We start from the raw sequence: 22,501 nt of genomic DNA, 5'->3' as shown, positions 1-22,501 counted from the left end.
CAGGACTTATCTTTTGTTTATTAAAACATTTTATCCAGAAGTTAAGTGTACTGTATTCATTTCAGGAGTTATATTCAGGAAGCACATTTAATTTGAACTATGTTTAGAACTGTAACAGATTGTGTGAATTAAGTAACTTTAAAACTAAAACTTATAATAGTTTCCTACCACATAATGATTACAGATTACAGCCATCCTGGGGGTGCTAAGATAACAACACATGTCTGTTTTTTGAGCTCAAGTTGTTCCTTTCTACAAGGGTTACCTGGGCACTACAGAACTTGGACAGTTAGGGGAAATTATTCATTGCTATTTTATTTGCAATATTAATATGCTTTAAAGGATTACTACATGGTTATTACTCCTATAAGCGTTATTAAATTCTTCAAACACTTTAACTATTTTCTAAGTGTGGGTTAGACGTTTTTAGGATAAATTCAGTCTTAGATAGCTATGATGCCATTTATTTAAGAAAGTGTTGTAGTATACATTTGAGTTTTTTTATTCTGCTTCTGGAATTCATGGTCAGTTGAGAGGTAGGAGAGATCCCAGGGAAAAATTACAGTATTCCTATTAATTTAGACAATTAGAGGCTCAAGAAGTTAATTTGAATTTTAAGAGATGTGACCTCCCAAGCAGTCATATCCAGTTATAAATGTATAAAACCAAATAATGGTTTTAAAATATGTAGATTAAAAACAGACAGGAAGGAAGACAGGAAGGAAGGGGATAGGGCACAACCATTAAAAGAATGACATAGGATACTACAAAAACTGGTTAGACCCAACTAGGCCCAAGGTGGCAGAAGATTTGACTTACAGTAGACCTCGAACCTCATTGTAATACATTAGCTAAAGGACACACCCTCCAGCACCATGACAGGTGCCATGACAGTTACGAGGCCGACCATAAAAGGCCAAAAAGTGGGCTGTGGCCCAATTCCTGGAAATCCCTGTTCCTTCCCCAAAATAGTTAGAATATTCCTCCCATTCATTAGTCTGTGAAATTACCTAGCCCATAAAAACTAACCACCTCCATACCTTGGGGCACTCTCACTTTCTGAAATGGTCTGCATTCTGCCTATGGAATGTGTATCTCTCTAAATAAACTTGCTTTCATTTTACTTTGGCTCTTGAATGTTTTCCTGCGCAAAGGGCCCTCAGCTGGTGGCCCATCCCAGGACCTTGCTTGAGACCTGGGACATGACCTTTCTCTCCCTCCCTCTTCTCCTGCAACAATAGCAAGAGAAATATTAGTAGAAAGTCAAGTGCTGAGGAAAAAGAAAATAATTATTTGATCACGATGTTTTACATAATCGCTAGAACCTCAGATTTAGGTCTAGGATTCCTGTCAGCCTAACTAAAGAATAAAAACAGAGTAAATTACAAAAAAGGAATATAAATCAGTTCTTCAGTAGAAACAAAGATTTTTCCTTACATTAAAAATTTAAAACATTTTTATTGATAAATATAACATGTATACAGGAAAGTAAACAAAATGACATGTTCAGCTCAATAAATTATCACAAAACCAGCAACTAAAACACTGCAATGAACAAAGCCAACACATCAGATACTCCCCTTCCCTCTTGGCTTCTAATCATTGCCTCTTCTCGCTTCCCCAAAGTAACCATTATCCTGACTTTTATGGTAATCACTTTCTTGATTGTTCTTTATAATTTTATCACTTAAGCTTACATCCCTATACAATATAGTTTAATTTTGCCTATTGGAATTTATGTAAATGGAGTTATATACTATTCTTGCAGAGGAAGGAGTAGGTAGTCTGGCTTCTTTTGCTCAAGTTTATGTTTATGAGATTTTTTTCCTTGTTGTTGAAAGGAGCTGTAGTTTTTCATTTTCATTACTATGTAGCATTTTGTTGAGCAAATATAGCTCAACATATTTACCCACTCTACTGCTGAAGGGTATTGGGTTGGCTTCCAGTTTAGGGCAATTTTGAATTTACCTGCTAAAAGCATTTTTATAAAATGTATCTTGATGCACAAGTCCATGAATTTCCATTGGTTATAGTCCTAGGAGTGGAACTGCTAAGTCAAAACCTGTTTTCCAAATTGTTGGACCAAGTCATACCCTCACCAGCAGTTCTGTGACAGTTCCCATTGACTGGGGCCTCTGGCTCTGGGTTAGCTGTGGCTGTGGTTTCATCACTGTTTTACTTACTTGATACCCTTATTGTCAGTCTTTTTAATTCTAGCTATTCTGATGGGTGTAAAAGAGTATCATATTGTGGTTTTAATTTTCATTTTCCTCATTACAAATGAGGTTGAGCAAACAAACTTTTCACAAATTTGTTGATCACTTTGATTTTCTTTTGCAGAGACTGCTGAAGTATTATATCTGACCCATTTTTCTTTTTCTTTTTTTTTTTTTTTTTTGCGGTACACGGGCCTCTCACTGTTGTGGCCTCTTCTGTTGCGGAGCACAGGCTCCGGACGCGCAGGCTCAGCGGCCATGGCTCACGGGCCCAGCCGCTCAGCGGCATGTGGGATCTTCCCAGACCGGAGCACGAACCCGTGTCCCCTGCATCGGCAGGCGGACTCTCAACCACTGTGCCACCAGGGAAGCCCCTGACCCATTTTTCTTAACAGTGGTGAATCATTTCCTTAGTGATTTATATCTGTTCTTCATATATTTTATATATGGGCCCTTACTTTTGCATATTGTAAATATCTTCTTCCAATTTGTGCCTTGCCTTTCATTCTCCTTAATGTTTTTGGACAGACAGAAGTTCTTAAGTTATGAATTTAATGTAGTCACATTTATAATTATTTTCTTTATAGTTGGTGACTTTTTGTTCCATTTAAAATTCATTTTCTGTAATGAAGACAATTTATACCATCTTATAGAATATTATCTTTTACAATTCAATATATAATCAATTTGCATTTGATTTGAGGATATGTTTTGAGGCAGAGATTAAGTTTCTTTTTCCATGTGTATATCAAATTGACTAAGCAATATTTATTATCAAAAAGTCCTTTTCACACTGCTCAGGAGGGTCATCTTTGTTTTAATCAACTGTACATTTATGTAGACATCTGTATCTGAGCCATTTATTCTGTTTCTTTCATCTATTTGTCTAGCCTTTCACCATTGCCACACTGTCTTAACTAACTGGTAGAGATCCAACTTTATTGTTTTTCAGGAGATCTTCAAGAGTTCCTTGGATATTTTTAGCCTTTTGCATTTCCATGTTCATTTTAAAATAAACTTGCCATATTACACACATAGATACACACACCTACTGCCATTTTGAATGGATTTGCATTGAATCTATAGATAAATTTGGGAAGAACATCATAACAATATTGAGTCTTGCAACCTATGAACATAGTATAATTCTCCATTTATTAGGTGTTCAATTTCTTTCAAAAATATTTCATAATTCTCTCTGTAGGGGTGTTGCAATCTGGTTAAATCTATTCCTAGTTAATTGATACCTTGTATGCTACTATAAATCATATTTTTTTAAAAAGTCAATTTATTATTAATCTATTGAAGCATGATTGATCTTCGAATATTGACTTCATATCAGCAACTCTGTTAATTTATGAAGTTAATAACTTTTCCTACATGTTTTGATTTTCTCTGCACATATCCTCCATGCCTTCCTTCTTAATCTATACCTTGTATTTCCTCTTCTTCTAAATATTAAACCCCACAAGAACCTGAATCCGAGTAAGCTCAATACAAAGATGCCAGTGGATTCTTTCCACGTCGCATGCTCTCATTCTCAGCTATGGTGGCCAGACGGCTGTCCCTTACTACCAGTTCCTATCCGGACGAATCCGAGCTGAGTAGAGCAGGTTCGCTATGCGGGCTGCCGAAGCGCGCCGCTTGCACCCTGGCCGCCCCGCCCCTCGTCTGGACGCAGCCAATCAGAATCCGCCTCTTACGAACGTCCCACCGGCCAAAATGGCGGCGGCCGTTGCCGCGGGCTCCCGCTTGTAGTTCCGTGGTTCCGTCGCTCTACTCCTCCCGTTGCAAAATGTGAAAGGAGAAGCGGCTGGTGGAGGGCGTCCTACGCAATGAGTCGGCGAAGGAAATATGGGGACAGCCCTGGCCTGAAGAACACGCCGCGCAAAGCGGCGGCGACTGAGGAATGCAGCTTGGTGGTCGAAACGGGGAAGAGGCGGCTGAGGTCGGCCCGCGGTTCAGGGCCCTGTGGGGCTGGAGAGAGGCCTCCCCGGCCCCTGCCGCAGCAAGAGCAGCCTCCAGTAGCCGCTTCGTGCAGTAAAAGTAACCCCGAGGGTGAGACGTGGGCAGCGGGGCCTCCCTGGGCTTCGGCGCCGCAGCTTCAGAGGCCAGCTCGTGACTGGGAAACCCCGGGTGCAGGTGGGAGTGGAGTCTGAAGTTGTGTTTTCTTTCCCTGGGCTTCTCCCTCGTGAGTCCAAAATTAACGCGACACCACTCCCCCAGGGCTTTCATCCCCGAGTGTGGGCACTGCCCCGTTAGGCGTGACAACCCACTTGTCGCCCCTGCCACAGGAATAGATTGTGGGGTTTACCTGTTGGAGGGAGGAAGGCTAATTTGTAGGCTGCTCCTCCAGGCATCAATAGTGGCAGAGCGAGGAGAAATATTATCTTGTGCCTTCTGCTTATTCCTACGGGAATTATTTCCCCTTAAACTTTTTGCCCTGATCTGACTTAGAGAAGGGGCCGTGTGGAATATATAGCTATCTCTATCCTCAAAGCCTTGGTGATGTCTCAACTCGTTATGAATAAACCGGAAGTTCCTTTGTATAATGTTCCTCATGGTAGGAAACCAAGGGCCCCTGAGTATTTCATTCTGATCACTTTTTGGTGTTCAATTTTTCCTAATAAATCCTGGTAGGAATTGAAACTCATATGAGAGCTCTTTCCTAGAGCATGTTCTTAAAACACAGCTTTTATTACCTTACTTGTTTTTAGTTTGACAAAGCAATTGCAGAATAAACAAAAACAAAGTGATACTAGACAAAACCAAGAAATGGCTCACTAAAGCTTTTTGAAGTAATTAGTATAAGTTGGATAGAGTTGGCAAAAGGAAGCTAAACATAGACTTTTTCTGAAGTTTCTGTTGAAATGCTTTTGATTTTTGAAATGTATCTGTAAATTACAGGTGCTTCCGCAAACCTCCTAGTTCCAGGGGTAATGAATGGAATGACTAGGTTATACAGTATTGTACATTTATAGAGCTATTAGATTGTGTTAAAATACTTGCTATTTACAATGTCAAACTTACGAAGTACTACAGGGATTTTATGTGAAACATTTCAGTTGTGGCTAAAGTAATATAATCATCTCTGGGAAAGAAATTTATAATTGGACTATAAAAAAATTTAGTCTAAGCTGGTATTTAACATTGGGGTATTATGAAGTAAAGTAATGCTTTAAAATGCAACAATTGTTATTTTAATCTTATTTTATATAGAAATGTATGAGACACCAAAGAGAATGCTGCAAATGGATTTATTGTCATCTGCCTTCAGTTCTCCTAATGATCCAGATGGACAGAATGATATCTTTTGGGATCAGAATTCTCCAATGACAAAACAATTAGGTAATTTGTTAAAACATTTTTATCTGGGTGAATATTTGATTAATGATTAGGATTTAACTGTAGAATTTCAGTCGGGTATCCACATCAGGAACTTTTATACAGCAAATGTTTTTTGAGAATATTAAGTGATCATGTTGCTGTGATAAGCGTGTAATGTCAGAATGCGTAGTGATCTAAGCCATGCTAATTAAAATTGTATTCTAAGATGTGACCACTATTTTTAAAAATTAGTTTTTTGTTTTTAATTTATAGAAATGTCTTTGTTTCTTTAGGTAAAGGAAGAAAAAAGCAGATTTACACTACAGATAGTGATGAAATCTCACATATTGTTAATCGCATTGCTCCTCAGGTAAATATCAGTATTTTATAGTTTATTTTAAAACAGTGAAAATATGCCACTAAGTTTTTCTTTATAGTTCATTTATGTGAAAAATATGTCGTCTTATTCAATTCTCTTTTTTAAAAACAGCAGCAAAGATTTTTACCTTTTCTACCACTGAAATTCATGTTTTGAAAAAAGGACCATAATTTAAAATTGGTAATATATATTTTCCTAAGCACATGTATATACTTTTTTAGAATGATGATTTTTAACTAGAGCTTTGTGTTTATTTTGTTTTTAATGTTATTTAACAATATATGGTATCATTTTTCAAGTTACTAAAAGAGTAGAATCAGACAATAAAAGTTTAAACTTCTAAGTTTTTGGTGATGGGTATTTCTTTTTCCTGTCTATAGCACACCTTTTCCTCATTGAAACTGCTTTTCTTAATACTTGTTGGCTTATAATATCATCAAGAAACATAAAAATGGAAAAAACATTGGATTTGGAGTTAGTTCTCAGTCTGCCTCCTATGCTGCATGACCCTAAGCAAGTCCCTTAAACTCTCAGAACTTTAGTTCATTCAGCCATTAAAATAGAATTATTACTTGTATTGCTCTCTTTCTTGGATTATTATGATTACTGAATTGGATAAAAATTCTGTGTAAACTACAGAGCACTACAAATGCTAGGTTAAAGTTAATTATGATAGTTAAATTATTTGCTATAACAGAACTGTATTCAAAAATTCCTTCTTTATTTCAGCTCTTGTAATGCTTGAGTGTAAGAGAAGTATAAGTTTAGGTCAACCTCTGTTCTGGACCTCTTTCCTTTATCTTTTTCTTATTTAGCAACATTTAAATCCAGGAAACACCCAATTTTTGCTTAGTATCTACTCCATAGGAAGTTTAGTATTTTTCCTTGAAATGCCCTTTGATAATGACTATATGTTGACCATAAACAAGAGATGACACTGGCCCAAACTGTGGTTGCAAGGATCACCATCATCCAAGTGGAGGAGACAGGAAATAAAGTTTTTCTTAGCAACTATAAAACATCCAGAATTACAACTAACACAGTCAAAACAACTCTGTTGCTACTAGCTCTATATTCCATGTTTGGCATGTCATAGAAATGCATTTTACATACAGTTCATTAGTTAAATAGCCTTTATACCATATACTGCTTGCTTCATAAGTTAACAATAGATCTTTATTAATTGTGGGTTTCACGTGAAAGAAACATAATAAAATGTGTTTGGGCTGGCCAGCCTCAATAGTGATAAAAAGATAATTGAGTAAATTATTGGACTCTTTACCTAAGTGGGCTGGAAATAATAGCTCACATAAAGAAATGGCAACAGTATGCAAGTGGTAACTTGTATATAAGAAAAAGTACAGTGAAATTAGTTGCTTTTAAATATTACCATTTTCAACTGAGCACTTTTAAAGCACATAAATCTTTGGTAATATCAAGGTCATTTTAAGAACTTGTCATTTTCTCAGAATGACATATTCATGTTGTTTATTTTTAGGTGAGTTATCCTCCTCAAATAATTATTTAAGTCACCTTAATAGTTCCAGAGATGACATTTTTTTTAATTTGCTCTTTTAATTGGTCAGTCATTTTGCTTTCTTCAGGGATTCTTTTTGTACAATGTTGTTTTTTGAAGGTGGTGTATATTTTTCCATCATTTTTACAACTCTGCACAGTATACTCTAAGATATGTGCTTAGATACCTTTTACAGCACCTGGATTATAATTATTGTAGTTATGTAATTATTGATGAGGAAATTTAAAAAATATAACATTTACAAATACTATTAAAATACTATAAAAAAACACAGGACCCATGTATATATATAACTAGATGTATAAAGTTATCATACTTTTATATTCTAAAAATGGAATGAATTTAAAATTACTTGGTAAATGGACCCAAAAAAATCCATAATGAAATCATTAAGAATGTTATTTTTCCCTAAATTCAAGATTGTTGAAACAAAAGGGAAAATATGTATTGCGTCTAAAATCAAAATTATTGCTTTTCTTGGGTATTTTGCAAAGCTAAAATCTACTAGGTTCAACTGGACATCTAAGAAAACTGCTTGTTGATTGAGGATTTTGAAATACCAAGTTGTAGGTATCTTTTCACCTAACTTTCTAGTGAATAAACATGAACTGACATCTTTATGCTCAGCATTTTGCTAGATGCTGAACTATCAGGAATAGTCCTTGCCTTCAAGTGATCTATCATCTAGTAATAAGATTATTTTAATTTGTGTGATAGTTGCTTGTTTATGCTCATTCTAGGTACTATAAAAGTAGACTAGAAAATGATTAACTTGTTTAATTTATTGGTTTGGTTTGTAACTAATACACAAATTTATTCTCTAATTTTATGCATGATCAAGTGACTGAAGGGTATAGCAAAAAGATCCAGGACTAAAATGGCTTTTTTCTAGCCTTAATACTGGTTAAACTTCTTTACCTGCTTTCTCTACTTACTTTTTGTTCTTATCCCTCATTCATAGCATCAGTTCTAACCTTGCACTTATCTCTAACTTGGTCCTGATTTAATTCTAAGTTGTCTTAATTCTACCTAAGTGTTGTCAATTAAGGTCAACATGGATTGTCCCAACTTTGGATAAGTGTTATAATGGGGATAGGGAAAATTTGGAGAATCAGGTGATACAAAAAAAACTCCATATGTATCTCTCTTTATTCATAATACTGATGATTCCTGCTACATGGTTTATTTCTGATACTAATGTTTGTTTTATGAATACCTTATGACAACTGAAATAAGTTGTTCAGTTTTCTTTTGATAAAAACATGTGCTTTTACTATTGAATATGCATTTCCTAATTAATTAAATTCTTAAAAACAAAATTTTTTTGAAAATAAGGAATTCCCAATTCTGAGTGTTTTCATTCCCAGAAACATAAATAGATCACTTCTTGCAGCTTGTTAGTGCTGTCCTCCATCTTCTCATTGTTTTGGAGTTTGTTTAGTAGCTATCACCTTACCAGAAATTATTGCTTTAAGAAAATAATTCAGCATAATTAAAGTGGATTTTTGTTAGGTTGGTTTTGGTACTTTTACACCTCTTTTTTTTCCCTTTCTGCCAAAGGATGAGAAACCAACAACAGACTCCATGCTGGGCGTGTGGATTGGTGCAACTGCTATTCCTTGCACTCCTAGTGTAGCAAAAGGAAAATCAAGAGCAAAACTCAGCTGCACAAAGTAAGTTCAAACTTTGCAGTTTTTCTAACGTTCAGTGAAGTAAATATTTTTAATATTCTGTTTGGGTTTTGCGAATATGTCAAAATAGTTATAAGTTATTTTCCTTAATTTTGACATGTAAAATTTTGACTTAAAATAATTATAATATCAGTATGTGTTAAAACTTTTGAGTTTTAACATTCAAATATGTTAAATAACAACTGAATATTTATGACCCTTAGAACTTTACTTAGTTGTAATTTTTCAAATATTTGTTTAATAGGTTAAAATCACAAAATCAGGAGGAGGAACTTATGAAATTGGCTAAGCAATTTGATAAAAATATGGAAGAGCTAGATGTGATTCAGGAGGAAAACAAGAGAAGTCATGATCTTATCCAGATGATTTCAGAAGCAGAGACTTCAAATAATTACAGAGATAATGTACAGATGCAGTTACTACATGATATAGTTCCTGAAATAGATAATGCTATGATAAAGAAGCCAATGAAAGAAAACAGGATATTTGTGGTAAATGATCAAAATAGCAGTCAGAAGCCATTTGACCAAAATGCTGAAGCAGCCTTTATCGCCATTTTTGATGGTTCTACTCAGAAATGTAGTGGACAGTTAAGCCAAGATCTGTCACATGCTTTCTTGAACACCGGTGATACTACCTTTGGAAAGAAAAACACTTTGAAAGAGGAGAACATCATTACTAATGAAACTCTGGTCACTGAAAAACTACCAAATAAAACCCAAGGATCACTTTCTCGTCAAGTAGATAATCCTGGAATGGCAAAATCATATGTGACTTCCTGTACTAAGGAACCAGGAGCTTTTAATAAGCACAGTGATACATATACTACCAGTGATTTTGAGGATGATTGGGAAAACTTACTAAGTAATGAACCTTTTGTTATGCAAAATATTGAAATGTCTGAACTTTTCCCTGCCCCTGAAATGGCCCAGATTACTGATCAAAAGGAAATTTGTACCTTTAACAGTAAAAATGGTAAAAGTAAGTCAGGAATGAATACAAGTCTAGATACCAGGTTAAGAGATTCAAAAATTTTACAAGATCTTCCTTCAAAGACATGGAACAGTGAATTAACAGATGCTGCAAAATACAGATTTTCACCAAAGCCGAATGATAAACCAAATAAATTATCATCCACTAGAAATAAAATGAAATTGGAGAAATCTTTTAATACAATTGTTGTTCAAGACAAAATTCAGGACTGTGCAGTTGCATCTAATCTGGCAAAAGTAAATGAAGATACTCATATTAAATTTACTTCTAATGTAAATGCTTCTGAAAAAAAGTCTACTTTGAACCCAGGATGTTCCAATGAACAAAAAAATAAGTCCATTTTTAATCAGTCTGTGAAGGCACCTACTAATGTCGAGCCTTTAGGCTCTGCAACTTTGGGCAATAAAACCAGTGTTTGTAACCCAAATCAGACTAATGCATCAAAGCTTGGTTCTTTCTTTGATGATTGGAATGATACATCATTTACCAATGAAATTGTTAAAGCCTGTCATCACTTAGAGAATACCTGGGAAGCAGATGATGTAGATGATGATTTATTATACCAAGCGTGTGATGATATTGAAAGACTAACTCAGGAACAAGACATTAGAGTGGACAGAAAGACATCAGAAAGTGTACTTGGGATCAATAATAGTTCTAAACATGGAGCCAAAAATGTGTTTACTACACCTAAACAAGGAAGTCATTTGGTGCAATCAAAGCATTTGAATCTGAACAGCGTTTCAGTGCAAACATCTTCATTGACAGATAGCTTACAAATAAATAAATCAATGAAGATGGAGAAAAGGGAAGTTTGTGGAAATTCTCCGGGATTTTTAGGTGCCACGACAAATTTGACTATATATTCTAAGAACTCAAATTGTCAGATCAATAATCTGCATGTCTCTTGGAATAACACTGATGTTCCAAAACAAGTGAATAGTTCCAAATCGGTTCTTACAGGAAGTTCAAGTTTGAATGTGAGTTCAGATCGTATGAGTACAGAAATTGCTGCTAATAAGAAATTGAGTACTCCACATCTATCGCATAGCACCGTAACAGATGAAGCTCAGAGTGACTTTAACAGAGCAGTGAGATTTTCTAAGTACATGTTTACAAAGATGAAAAATTCTCAAATTCTTTCTCAGTTTAATAACAATTGTATAACAGGAAGTATTTCTGGTACCAAAATCACACAGGGTTTGCAAAAAAATAAAACTGCCAACCCATTATGTGGGAAGGCTGTTCAACAGCAGTCTTTGGTGAATTTTTCTGAATCTTTGAAACAAACTTCAAAAGGTATGTATGAAATAATTTTCTTTGAAAAGTAACCAAACTAGTTATTTGTTTTATTGAATTTGCATAACATACAAGTTAAAAACTATGATGTTTAACTAGACATCTTAAAGTGATTCTTAAAAATAATGATGCTGGAATATACAAACACTGGGTGATTTATGTTTTTAGAAGACTGCATCGAATTCTTTGCCAACATTTAATACAGTGACTAGTGTATAGTAGGCCCTCGATAACTATGTGTTGAATGTTTTCTGAATTATTTCCTGGAAAATTTTACTTACAGATTCATGTATTACTGTGTGAAGATTCCTTGTGTTCACTAAATATCTCATTGTTTTAAAATTTGAATAATCTTACTCCTATGTTTAGCAGAATATTGAGGTGAACAATATTTGAAGATTTAGAGCATTCTAGTTAAATGCCTTTGCTAGAATACCATCTGATATAAAACTGTTAGTTATGATGGTTAGAGCTGTTATTTACTTACTCAGTACATCCTGTGATCTTTGATTCTTTCCAGTTCTTCTTTTCCCCAGTTCTCCTTTCTATCAGGTTCCATTGTTTCTACCTCAAAAAATGTATCTGAAAACTGTCCATTTTTCTCACTGTCTCCTGCTACCACCCTTATCCAAGCCAACGTTTCCTGACTGGACTACGGCAGTTCTTTTACCTGTTCCCTGTCAATTCTAGTCTCCAAACAGCAGAATCATCTTTTAAAACAAGAGAAAAAATAAAAAACAAATATGGCATTTGTATGCTTAAAGACAACCTTCAGCCACTGTCCGTCATATTTCAAATAAATCCAGACTTTACCCTGTGATCTACAAGACCATGGATTATCTCTCCTTAACCTTCCTGTCCTCTTTTTTTGCCTTACCTATTAGGCTTCAGCTACACCAGCTGTACTTCAGTTCCTCAAACAGAATAGGTTCTTTTCTAGTTCAGGAGCTTTGACTGCTAGTCCCAGCTAACACTGCTTCCCAGCATGTGACCGCCACTCCTCCTTTGGCTGGTGCTTTTTAAAAATATATATATATTTATTTATTTATTTGTGGCTGCGTTGGGTCTTCACTGTTGCACGTGGTCTTTCTCCAGTTGCGGCGAGCAGGGGCTACTTTTTGTTGCGGAGCATGGGCTTCTCATTGTGGTGGCTTCTCTTGTTACAGATCATGGGCTCTAGGCACGTGAGCTTCAGTAGTTGTGGTGTGTGGGCTCAGTAGTTGTGGCTTGCAGGCTCTAGAGCGCAGGCTCAGTAGTTGTGGTGCGTGGGCTTAGTTGCTCCATGGCATGTGGGATCTTCCCAGACCAGGGCTTGAACCCGTGTCCCCTGCATTGGCAGGTGGATTCTTAACCGCTGCGCCACCAGAGAAGTCTAGTTGGTGCTTTTTTATCCTTAGGTCTCAGTTTCAGTATTGATATTACTGTTTCACAGATGCCTTCCTTCAACAGTCTATAAATGCTTTCCTTGTTATTTTCAGTCATCTCTCTTATTTCCTTAATTTCTTTTATCACAGTTTGCAATCAAATATTGATAACTGTCTCATCAGTGAATACCTAGGCCTACCACAGCAGCTGCCAGTTAGATGTTTAATAAATATTTGAATGAACATCATGCAATATAATGTGAAAAGTCTGTCATTCACTGATACTGTAGTAGTTTTTAAAAGGGAATATTTCTGGCATAACTACATGTGCTTCTTAATGCCCAGGGCTCTTCACCAGAAACCTAGTGCCCCCACATGCATACGCCAAATCTGCTGGCTCTTTTCTGTTTATCCTTTAAAACCCAGTGCGTTTCTAACCCCGCAGAGTGATTAAGGTTCGCTCTCTCTGGGTTTCTCCGATACCCAGTGCTAACTTCTGTTACAGCATTTACTATGCTAGCTTGTAATTATAGATTTCCTTAATCAGTCTCCCTCACTTGGGGCTAAACATTAGGATTCTTACCTATTACGTAGATCAATTCTTCTATGGTAAGGGAGTTTTTAGTATCTTTTAACATGATTGTTTTCTGTTTAGATGATGCTTTTCTTGGCATTATTGCTACAACTTTCCTATTTAAGTGATCCTTCCCTTTAAAAAAAATTGTAACAGTAATATGTAGTTTTATAAAAATAAAGAAAACAGTATAGATTAACTTGAAGTAAAAAGGTAAGTCCTCTATTTCTCCTTTCCTCCAACCATTCCTCAGGGAAATTATATAGTACATACCATCTGGCAACTTGGTTTTGCTTTCACTTAATACATTTTAACTATCTTTTCCTGTTAGTACATATAGATTTGCTTTAGTCCTTTGAGTGACTACATAGTATGTCATTATATGGATGTACCATAATTTAACGGTTTCTCTGTTGATGGAGGTTTAGTTTGATTGCAGTTTTTTGCATTATAAACAACAGTACAGTCCTCCAGGGAATATTCTTCTACATAAATTTACACACACTTGTGTGATTGTATGTTAATTACTGAAAATTTATGTAAAGTTCAGAATGTTTTAAATTTTGATGGTATCTCTAAATCGTCCCCCCAATTGCATCAATTTATATTCTTATCAGCACTGACAATGAATACTTCTCTACATTGTCACCCAAACTAGAAATTTTGAAGCTGCAAAATTGTTGTCTATAATAGTTTTAAACATTTAAGTTTATGTTTAAATAAGTGTAATTAATTGAAGCATGGTTCCAACATGAATTTATTTACTTATGGTTGTAATTCCATTAAAAACTAAATCTCTCCGGAATATTTGAGTTTTTCCAAAACTCCTGTCTCCTGTCTTATCTGCATTTTTTTTTATGGATGGATAATCTGCCTTTCAGCTTACTTTACAATTTTTCTGTTATTATTGATAGTGCCTAATATTCTAATTAATATTAACATTGTTGATATTTTCTGTTGTTTCTATTTCCTCTTACTTTGGTATAGCAAGCTGCTCTCCAGGAAATATCTTTGAAACAAAACCCTTCTAACTACCTCATTGCTTTAAGCTAGATTTGGCTAACTGTGGCCTGTCCAAATCCAGCCTGTATAGCCTGCTTTTGTACAGCCAGCATACTAAGATGAGTTTCGCATTTTATTTATTTATTTATTTTTGGCCACATTGATTCTTCGTTGCTGTGAGCGGGCTTTCTCTAGTTGTGGTGAGCAGGGGCTACTCTGAGTTGTGGTGCACGGGCTTCTCATTGCGGTTGGCTTCTGTTATTGCAGAGCACGGGCTCTAGGCGTGCAGGCTTCAGTAGTTGCAGGACGCAGGCCCAGTAGTTGTGGCGCACGGGCTCTAGGGCGCGTGGGCTTCAGTACTTGCGGCGCGTGGGCTCAGTAGTTGGGGCTCGCAGGCTCTAGAGCGTAGGCTCAGTAGTTGTGGTGCATGGGCTTAGTTGCTCCACAACATGTGAGATCTTCCCGGACCAGGGATCAAACCCATGTTCGTTGCACTGCCAAGCAGATTCTTAACCACTGCACCACCAGGGAAGTCCCACTTTCACATTTTAAGTGGTTGAAAAAAATCAAGAGAAGAATAATACTTCATGACTTTTGAAAACTATATGGAATTCATACTTCATTGTCCATAAACAAAGTTTTATTTGAACATGGCCACATCATTTACTTACATGTATCGTCCATTGCTGTTTTCATGCTGCAAGGACAAAACTGAATAGTTGCAACAAGAAATCACATGCCTCTTAAAGGTTAACATACTTTCTGGCCTTTTACAGAAGAAAAACGTTTCCTGACTCCTGCTTTGGGATTAAGATTAAAAAGAGCCACTCTTGCTTTGTGCCTCGCAATAGTTTGAGACCTTGCTATGTATTTTTATTGCAGATTGTGTTAAAGGAAGTGCTGATGGGAGAAATGAATGACTCTCTTGAAATCAGATTTGCCTAATGAGACTTTATTAATATCACAGAACCAGCTGTAAGGCCAGTTTTAGGGAGCTATGTTCTTTTCTGCCATCATGGATTATTAACCTATTTTCCTTCCAAATTTATGGTCAACTGAATGTAAATTGTGTGTGTGTATTCTGAGTTTCTTGTGTTTCTCAGCTTTCAGACTAAAATAATAGATAAATTAGTCAAGATAATTTTAAAGTACATTTTAGTATTATTCTCTAAGAAAAAATAGCTACAGTCTGTGAGATAATTGATGTAGAAAATAAAAGGCAACAGAATCATCCAGGGAGTTTGAGATATATGTCTCTTACCCTGAACACCTTCTCTCATTTCTGATTATACTGAGGAAAGAAGAGGAGACAGATGGTATATTTTGAGTAAATATCTACCTTAGTTAACAAGAGAAATGTCATAACAACTAAATTCTGAACCTCTGTCTAGACGTCAGTGTAAATAATATTTCTCTGCTGACAGTGCTGCAAATTCTTATTTACTTCTCTGAAAGGTAGATTTTACAACATAAACAGTTTTACCAATACACGGTCACTTAAATATGTATTAGGGGGCTTCCCTGGTGGCACAGTGGTTGAGAGTCCGCCTGCCGATGCAGGGGACACGTGTTCGTGCCCCGGTCTGGGAAGATCCCACATGCTGCGGAGCTGCTGGGCCCGTGAGCCATGGCTGCCGAGCCTGTGCGTCTGGAGCCTGTGCTCCGCAACGGGAGAGGCCACAGCAGTGAGAGGCCCGCGTACCAAAAAAAAAAAAAAAAAAAAAAAAATAGGATGATGGGCTTGATTTTAAAACATTATTATATGAGAAAATAGGTTTGCTAATTTTAAAGTTTGATTTTTATAGCATTACATAGATAATCTAATACCTTAACCCAGAGTGATTTAACTGTGGAATTAATTTTATTAGAAGTCAGAATTTTGGTAGAGGCAGAATTGGATGTGTTATTAAAATAGAACTTTCTCATTTTCATTTATCTAATTTAAAACATTGTTTATTTTATAGTAGGCTTATCTGAAGTATACACTAAAGTGTGTTGCATAAGAATATATCAGAATGCTTCATATTCTATATATTAAAAGACATTCAGGGGCTTCCCTGGTGGCGCAGTGGTTGAGAGTCCTCCTGTTAATGCAGGGGACACGGGTTCGTGCCCTGGTCTGGGAAGATCCCACATGCCGCAGAGCGACTGGGCCCGTGAGCCATGGCCGCTGAGCCTGCGTGTCCGGAACTTGTGCTCCGCAACGGGAGAGGCCACAACAGTGAGAGGCCCGCGTACCACAAAAACAACAACAACGACAACAAAAAATGACATTCATATTGAAAATTTTATTCAGATATCCTGCTTCTTGAAATAGTTTTCCAATGTTTGTAGAAAATATATCTTCTGAATAAAAATATAATATCTGACAGTGAGTTACATGTTTATTGATATGCTAGATTTCACTCTCTTACTCCAAAATATTTTTCCTGGATAGCTGAAATGAAAATCTTGGAGTTTTGTAGAGGAAAAAAAGTAGGAGTAGGAATATTAACATGGGATATCTTATAGTAAAAATATACTCTTTGAGGTATTGGTATCTAATTTAATCCATTATATTTTGACTACTTTTCCATTACAATTTATGTAACATTTAAAATTCCAATTTGTTTTTAAAATATATTCATTTATTGGTTATATAAATTAGATGTCATTGTTCACAAAAATTATTTGCTGGGTAGTCAAAATGTACAGGTTTTAATCAAATGGATTTTATCTCACTGTGAAAAGAGTGCATCAAACAGATTGATCAGTGCTTGATTTTATTTTGGCCTAGAGCCTTGTACTGTACTGTATCTGTACTTGTAGTCTTATATTTAGTAAAGTATAGTTTAATAACGAAACAAATGTAGCAAATCTGGGTAATAAAAAAGTAAAAATTAAAACTTATTCAGAACAACTATATAGTCTGTAAAGCTAATATCTATATTTGGTTTCATTTTTAGAGGAAGAAGAGAAAAATAGAAAGTATTCTCCTGAAGAAATACAGAGAAAAAGACAAGAAGCGCTGGTTCGAAGAATGGCCAAAGCACAGGCATCATCTGTAAAGAAAGACAGCTCCCACTTAACTTGATTTCTTTAATGAAATGTTACTTGGGAGGTAACAAAGACAGTTGATAACTATCTATGATAGGAAATATTTTTTCTTGATTTCTCTATGAGAAATTTAATGCTGAGTTATAAAGCATGGACTTCTACTTTATTTAATAAATCAGTGTTTACAGTGGTCAGTGAAACCTTTCCTTGGAGATGTATGTGACAGTAATTGCATGTAAGTTTTGGAAATTTAGGAAAGTTAGCAATTATGTAGTAGAATCATACAGAGGAAAGTAGTTTTATTTTTAAATACTGTGATTGCAGAGGATCATCAAAAAATAGATAATCCACTTCACTTTTATTGTAATAAGTCTTTTCCTAATACAAAGCTTCAACTTACTAATAGAGACTATTTCTTTATAGCTTTTTTTCAATAACTGTTCCTTAAGGTTTTTATACATTTCTGAATTTTAATTAATACTTCCATATTCTTAGGAACATGATTGGTAAGAAATAAAGGACTTCATAAGAAAATTACTATTTTCAATTCCTAGTTTGTAATAGATGTGAATTTAACATTTTCTAAAATGTAATACATTTTGGAAACTTCCCACCATTTTTAGGGAAAATGCTGATTTAAGAAGTTTAGTTTTGAAAGAAGAATGTGGATTAGCTATATAAGTAGTGTACCATCAGTAACATTTAGAACTGTCAGAAACTTTAGATATCATCTGGTCCAGCTTCTTCACTGTATAGATGAGAAATGAATACTGTTATTCCAAAAGCCAGAAGGTAAGTTGGAGCTGTGCTAGGATTAGAATGATTTCTTTCATTCTAGTGGATACCTAGGCAAATGGTACCATTTGCTTCAGAGTATTAATTTGTACATAAAATAACTTGTTTGTGGGCGCATTAATTATTTTATAGTATAAAACTTAAAAAAAGTAACTAAAATACATTAAGCGACTGATAATAATGCTTATTGTTTCTTATATTAAAGAATTAACCATTCCAGGATATAAAAAATGAGAATCTTTTTTGAATTTTCCTATAACTACGTAATTTTCCCTTGATTAATTTACTGACTTTGCTAATTTGTTCTTCTCTGTTACTCTCTTTTTCATTTTTGCTTGTTTGGAATTTGTGAAGCCAGAAGTAAAAATCTTAGCTGAGGGCATAAGGACGGTAAGAATGCTTTATTTATCCCAAATGGCTTTAGGAGACCTGATGAAAGTTATAAATGTGAAACACCTATGAGTGTGTTCACCACTATTCAGGTATCTTAGAGCTATGATAATATCAAAGTAATTAAATGCATGTTAAGGTATTGCTCTATAGAGATACACAATTTTGAAAATTGTATTTTCATATATATAGTGGAGTAACATATTCTAGGTAATGTTTATTATTTGCCTAAGAATATATAAAAGAGTATCTAAATAAATATAAGGAGTTTTCCTGTGTAAGAAAATGAAGAGCTGAGAATCTTTATCTTTTTGTAAAATGGCTTCACTGTGTTCTTACTATTTGGATATCTCTACTTTTGCTTAAGCTCCCCCCTGCCTACCACTTGATTTCTCTAGAATGCCTTTAGCCTATTCTGTCCAATCATTAAGACTCAGCCCAATAAATTTCAGTTGCTTTGACAATTGTACCTGACCATCCTTACTGGAATTGATCTCTTATCATTGTGGTACTTATTTCTTGTATCTTTTGTTGGACAGTTCTATAACGCCTTATATGTTATTCAGTAGTATATGTATTCTAGTAATATTTCTAAAAAGTTCTTTGTTTGAATCTCTTCCATAATTTTGTCATATTCTCAATACAGCCTATGCTACTGTTTACTTAACAGTTTTCTTTAAAATGACCCCTTTTCTCTTTAAAGGCTGACTTATAGTACCTAGGGATGGGGGTGGAAGAGTGACCCAGCAAATCTGAGCCTGAACATGCTCTTCACAGATTCCTTTTCTATCCTGATTCCTCTTCTTTTTTTTTTTTTTTTTAGATTCTTAGAATTTATTCATAACTGAAAGTATGTACCTTTTGACCAACATCGGTGGGTTGATTTTAATTGACACCTAGGACAACAAGTTGTTCTAATTGAGAATTCCCACAGCAAGGACAGTGAGCTAGCATTTGTTCGGAAAAGCCTTACTCTGGTTGTTTATCTGTATTATCTCTGATCAACACTTCAGGCTTTGCTAATTTGTATAATGAACATTTAAAATGTCTTTTCAATTGCAAAATTAGTGCTTGTTATTAGCTTGTGAATGTTAAAAATGGGCTTTCAATGGTCAGATTACTGAGGTTCAGGATATATACACCAACTGAACTATTTAGGGAAATCCCTGCACTGGCATGGATTAAACTGCAGCCAGCCTATCCTGAGGGATGGCTCAGACAGACATGTATTTGCACCTCTGTGTCATAGAGAGTACATATCCTTAATGTCATTAGATAATGCCAAGCTGTTTCCTATAAATGTGCACCTTTTACAGTTCCATCACACTTTAAAATGCTTGACAATCTGTTGTGTGTGTACTAACACCTTATTGTGGTTTTAATTGGCAATTTCCCTACTACTAGTAAAGTAGAGCCCTTTTTCATATGTTTATATACCATCTGAATTTCTTCAATTATGAGTTGCTTATATAGACCCTTTTCTGTTGGGTTGCCCGTTTTTTTGTTTTTTCTTATTTTCACACACACACACTGTATTTTATTTTTACAAGAGATAAATAAACTGACACCAAGCATTGTAAATGGATGTCCACAACAAAAGCAGCAATGATTGCAATTAACAAACACTAAACACACTCATACTATGTCATAATATTGACATTCAGTCCAGTAATCCTCCACTGTAACAGCTCCTTTACTTTGCAGTGAAAATTGATTTGTATATTTTTTACCTCTGAGTCCTTGTGGGATTTTTTTTTTTTATTCAAACAGAAAGTCACAAAAATTATAATCATCCTCATCAGGTCACTCAGTTCCATGTAATTAGTTTTTTTTCACCTTGATCTTTTGTTTGCACTTTTATGAATTTATCAGTTTTCCATCTGAGTTCTGAAAATACTTATTCATTCAGTTTAGCAGTGTAGTCAGTTACCAGAAACCTGTACTTGTCAAGAGTCTTTTCCATGAATTCCTTGAAGATGAAACCCTTCTATAGGAACATTTTTGCAAAAGCATCAGAGTACACCCAGAAATGACTGTAAAAGACAAAAGACTTAAAAATCACCACGGTTAAAGATTTGATGACAGTTCATAATAATGCAGTTGACAAGGAAATTTAGTTATTTCTGAGATATACATTTTAAAGTAATAACTAGAATTATGACTTATAACATTATACCAGAACATATAAGATTTTTAGAAATCTCATGTAATGTCTGAAACATTTATATTAACATATTTCCATACAAATAATCGAAAGAAAGTTTAGTATTAGTTGGCTTTTTGTTTGTTTGTTTATACTGCAGGTTCTTATTAGTCATCAATTTTATACACATCAGTGTATACATGTCAATCCCAATCGCCCAATTCAGCACACCACCATCCCCATCCCGCCGCGGTTTTCCCCCCTTGGTGTCCATACGTTTGTTCTCTACTCTGTGTCTCAACTTCTGTCCTGCAAACCAGTTCATCTGTACCATTTTTCTAGGTTCCACATACATGCGTTAATATACGATATTTGTTTTTCTCTTTCTGACTTACTTCACTCTGTATGACAGTCTCTAGATCCATCCATGTCTCAACAAATGACTCAATTTCCTTCCTTTTTTTGGCTGAGTAATATTCCATTGTATATATGTACCACAACTTCTTTATCCATTCATCTGTCGATGGGCATTTAGGTTGCTTCCATGACCTGGCTATTGTAAATAGTGCTGCAATGAACATTGGGGTGCATGTGTCTTTTTGAATTATGGTTTTCTCTGGGTATATGCCCAGTAGTGGGATTGCTGAATCATATGGTAATTCTATTTTTAGTTTTTTAAGGAACCTCCATACTGGTCTCCATAGTGGCTGCATCAGTTTACATTCCCACCAATGTACACACCCTCTCCAGCAATTTGGTGTTTGTAGATTTTCTGATGATGCCCATTCTGATTGGTGTGAGGTGATACCTCATTGTAGTTTTGATTTGCATTTCTCTAATAATTAGTGATGTTGAGCAGCTTTTCATGTGCTTCTTGGCCATCTGTATGTCTTCTTTGGAGAAATGTCTATTTAAGTCTTCTGCCCATTTTTGGATTGGGTTGTTTGTTTCCTTAATATTGAGCTGCATGAGCTGTTTATATATTTTGGAGATTAATCCTTCATCCGTTGATTCGTTTGCAAATATTTTCTCCCATTCTGAGGGTTGTCTGAGGTAGGTTCCCTCTGTGCCCACTTTCTGGAGAGTTTTTATCATAAATGGGTGTTGACTTTGTCAGAAGCGTTTTCTACATCTATTGAGATGATCATATGGTTTCTCTTCTTCAATTTGTTAATATGGTGTATCACATTGATTGATTTGCATATGTTGAAGAATCCTTGCATCCCTGGGATAAATCCCACTTGATCATGGTGTATGATCCTTTTAATGTGTTGTTGCATTCTGTTTGCTAGTGTTTTGTTGAGGATTTTTGCATCTATATTCATCAGAGATATTGGTCTATAATTTTCTTTTTTTGTAGTATCTTTGTCTGGTTTTGGTATCAGGGTGATGGTGGCCTCATAGAATGAGTTTTGGAGTGTTCCTCCCTCTAATTTTTTGGAAGAGTTTGAGAAGGATGGGTGTTAGCTCTTCTCTAAATGTTTGATAGAATACACCTGTGAAGCCATCTGTTACTGGACTTTTTTTGTTGGAAGATTTTTAATCACAGTTTCAGTTTCATTACTTTTGATTGGTCTGTTCATATTTTCTGTTTCTTCCTGTTTCAGTCTTGGAAGGTTATACCTTTCTAAGAATTTGTCCATTTCTTCCAGGTTGTCCATTTTATTGGCATAGAGTTGCTTGTAGTAGTCTCTTAGGATGCTTTGTATTTCTGTGGTGTCTTTTGTAACTTCTCCTTTTTCATTTCTAATTTTA

General features: G+C 35.3%; 1 protein-coding gene across 2 annotated transcripts; it reads left to right on the top strand.

Moving 5' to 3' along the window:
* The first annotated feature begins 3,933 nt into the window (after positions 1–3,933).
* On the top strand, positions 3,934–20,705 carry ETAA1 (ETAA1 activator of ATR kinase). 2 transcript variants are annotated; one of them, XM_081254729.1, is made up of 6 exons: positions 3,934–4,274; positions 5,436–5,564; positions 5,837–5,913; positions 9,020–9,132; positions 9,395–11,442; positions 17,328–20,705. In XM_081254729.1, exons 1-6 carry the CDS (start codon positions 4,052–4,054, stop codon positions 17,453–17,455), a joined length of 2,718 nt encoding a protein of 905 aa, XP_081110855.1. In that variant the 5' UTR covers positions 3,934–4,051; the 3' UTR covers positions 17,456–20,705. The 2 variants fall into 2 exon arrangements, with proteins under 2 accessions (XP_081110855.1, XP_081110854.1); XM_081254728.1 differs by having other exon boundaries at positions 3,934–4,358.
* The last annotated feature ends 1,796 nt before the right edge of the window (positions 20,706–22,501 follow it).

The sequence above is a fragment of the Mesoplodon bidens genome, assembly GCF_964165515.1.
Source record: "Mesoplodon bidens genome assembly, chromosome: 14".
NCBI classification, from domain to species: Eukaryota; Metazoa; Chordata; class Mammalia; order Artiodactyla; family Ziphiidae; genus Mesoplodon; species Mesoplodon bidens.
This window is presented reverse-complemented; position numbering and strand designations above follow the sequence as displayed.

Excerpts from the sequence above, each read along its gene's own strand:
- ETAA1 (XM_081254728.1), top strand. The coding sequence starts at position 4,052 with ATGAGTCGGCGAAGGAAATATGGGGACAGCCCTGGCCTGAAGAACACG. Across the intron at positions 4,359-5,435 it reads CTGGGAAACCCCGGGTGCAG|AAATGTATGAGACACCAAAG; the intron begins GTGGGAGTGGAG and ends TATTTTATATAG. Across the intron at positions 5,565-5,836 it reads TCCAATGACAAAACAATTAG|GTAAAGGAAGAAAAAAGCAG; the intron begins GTAATTTGTTAA and ends TTGTTTCTTTAG.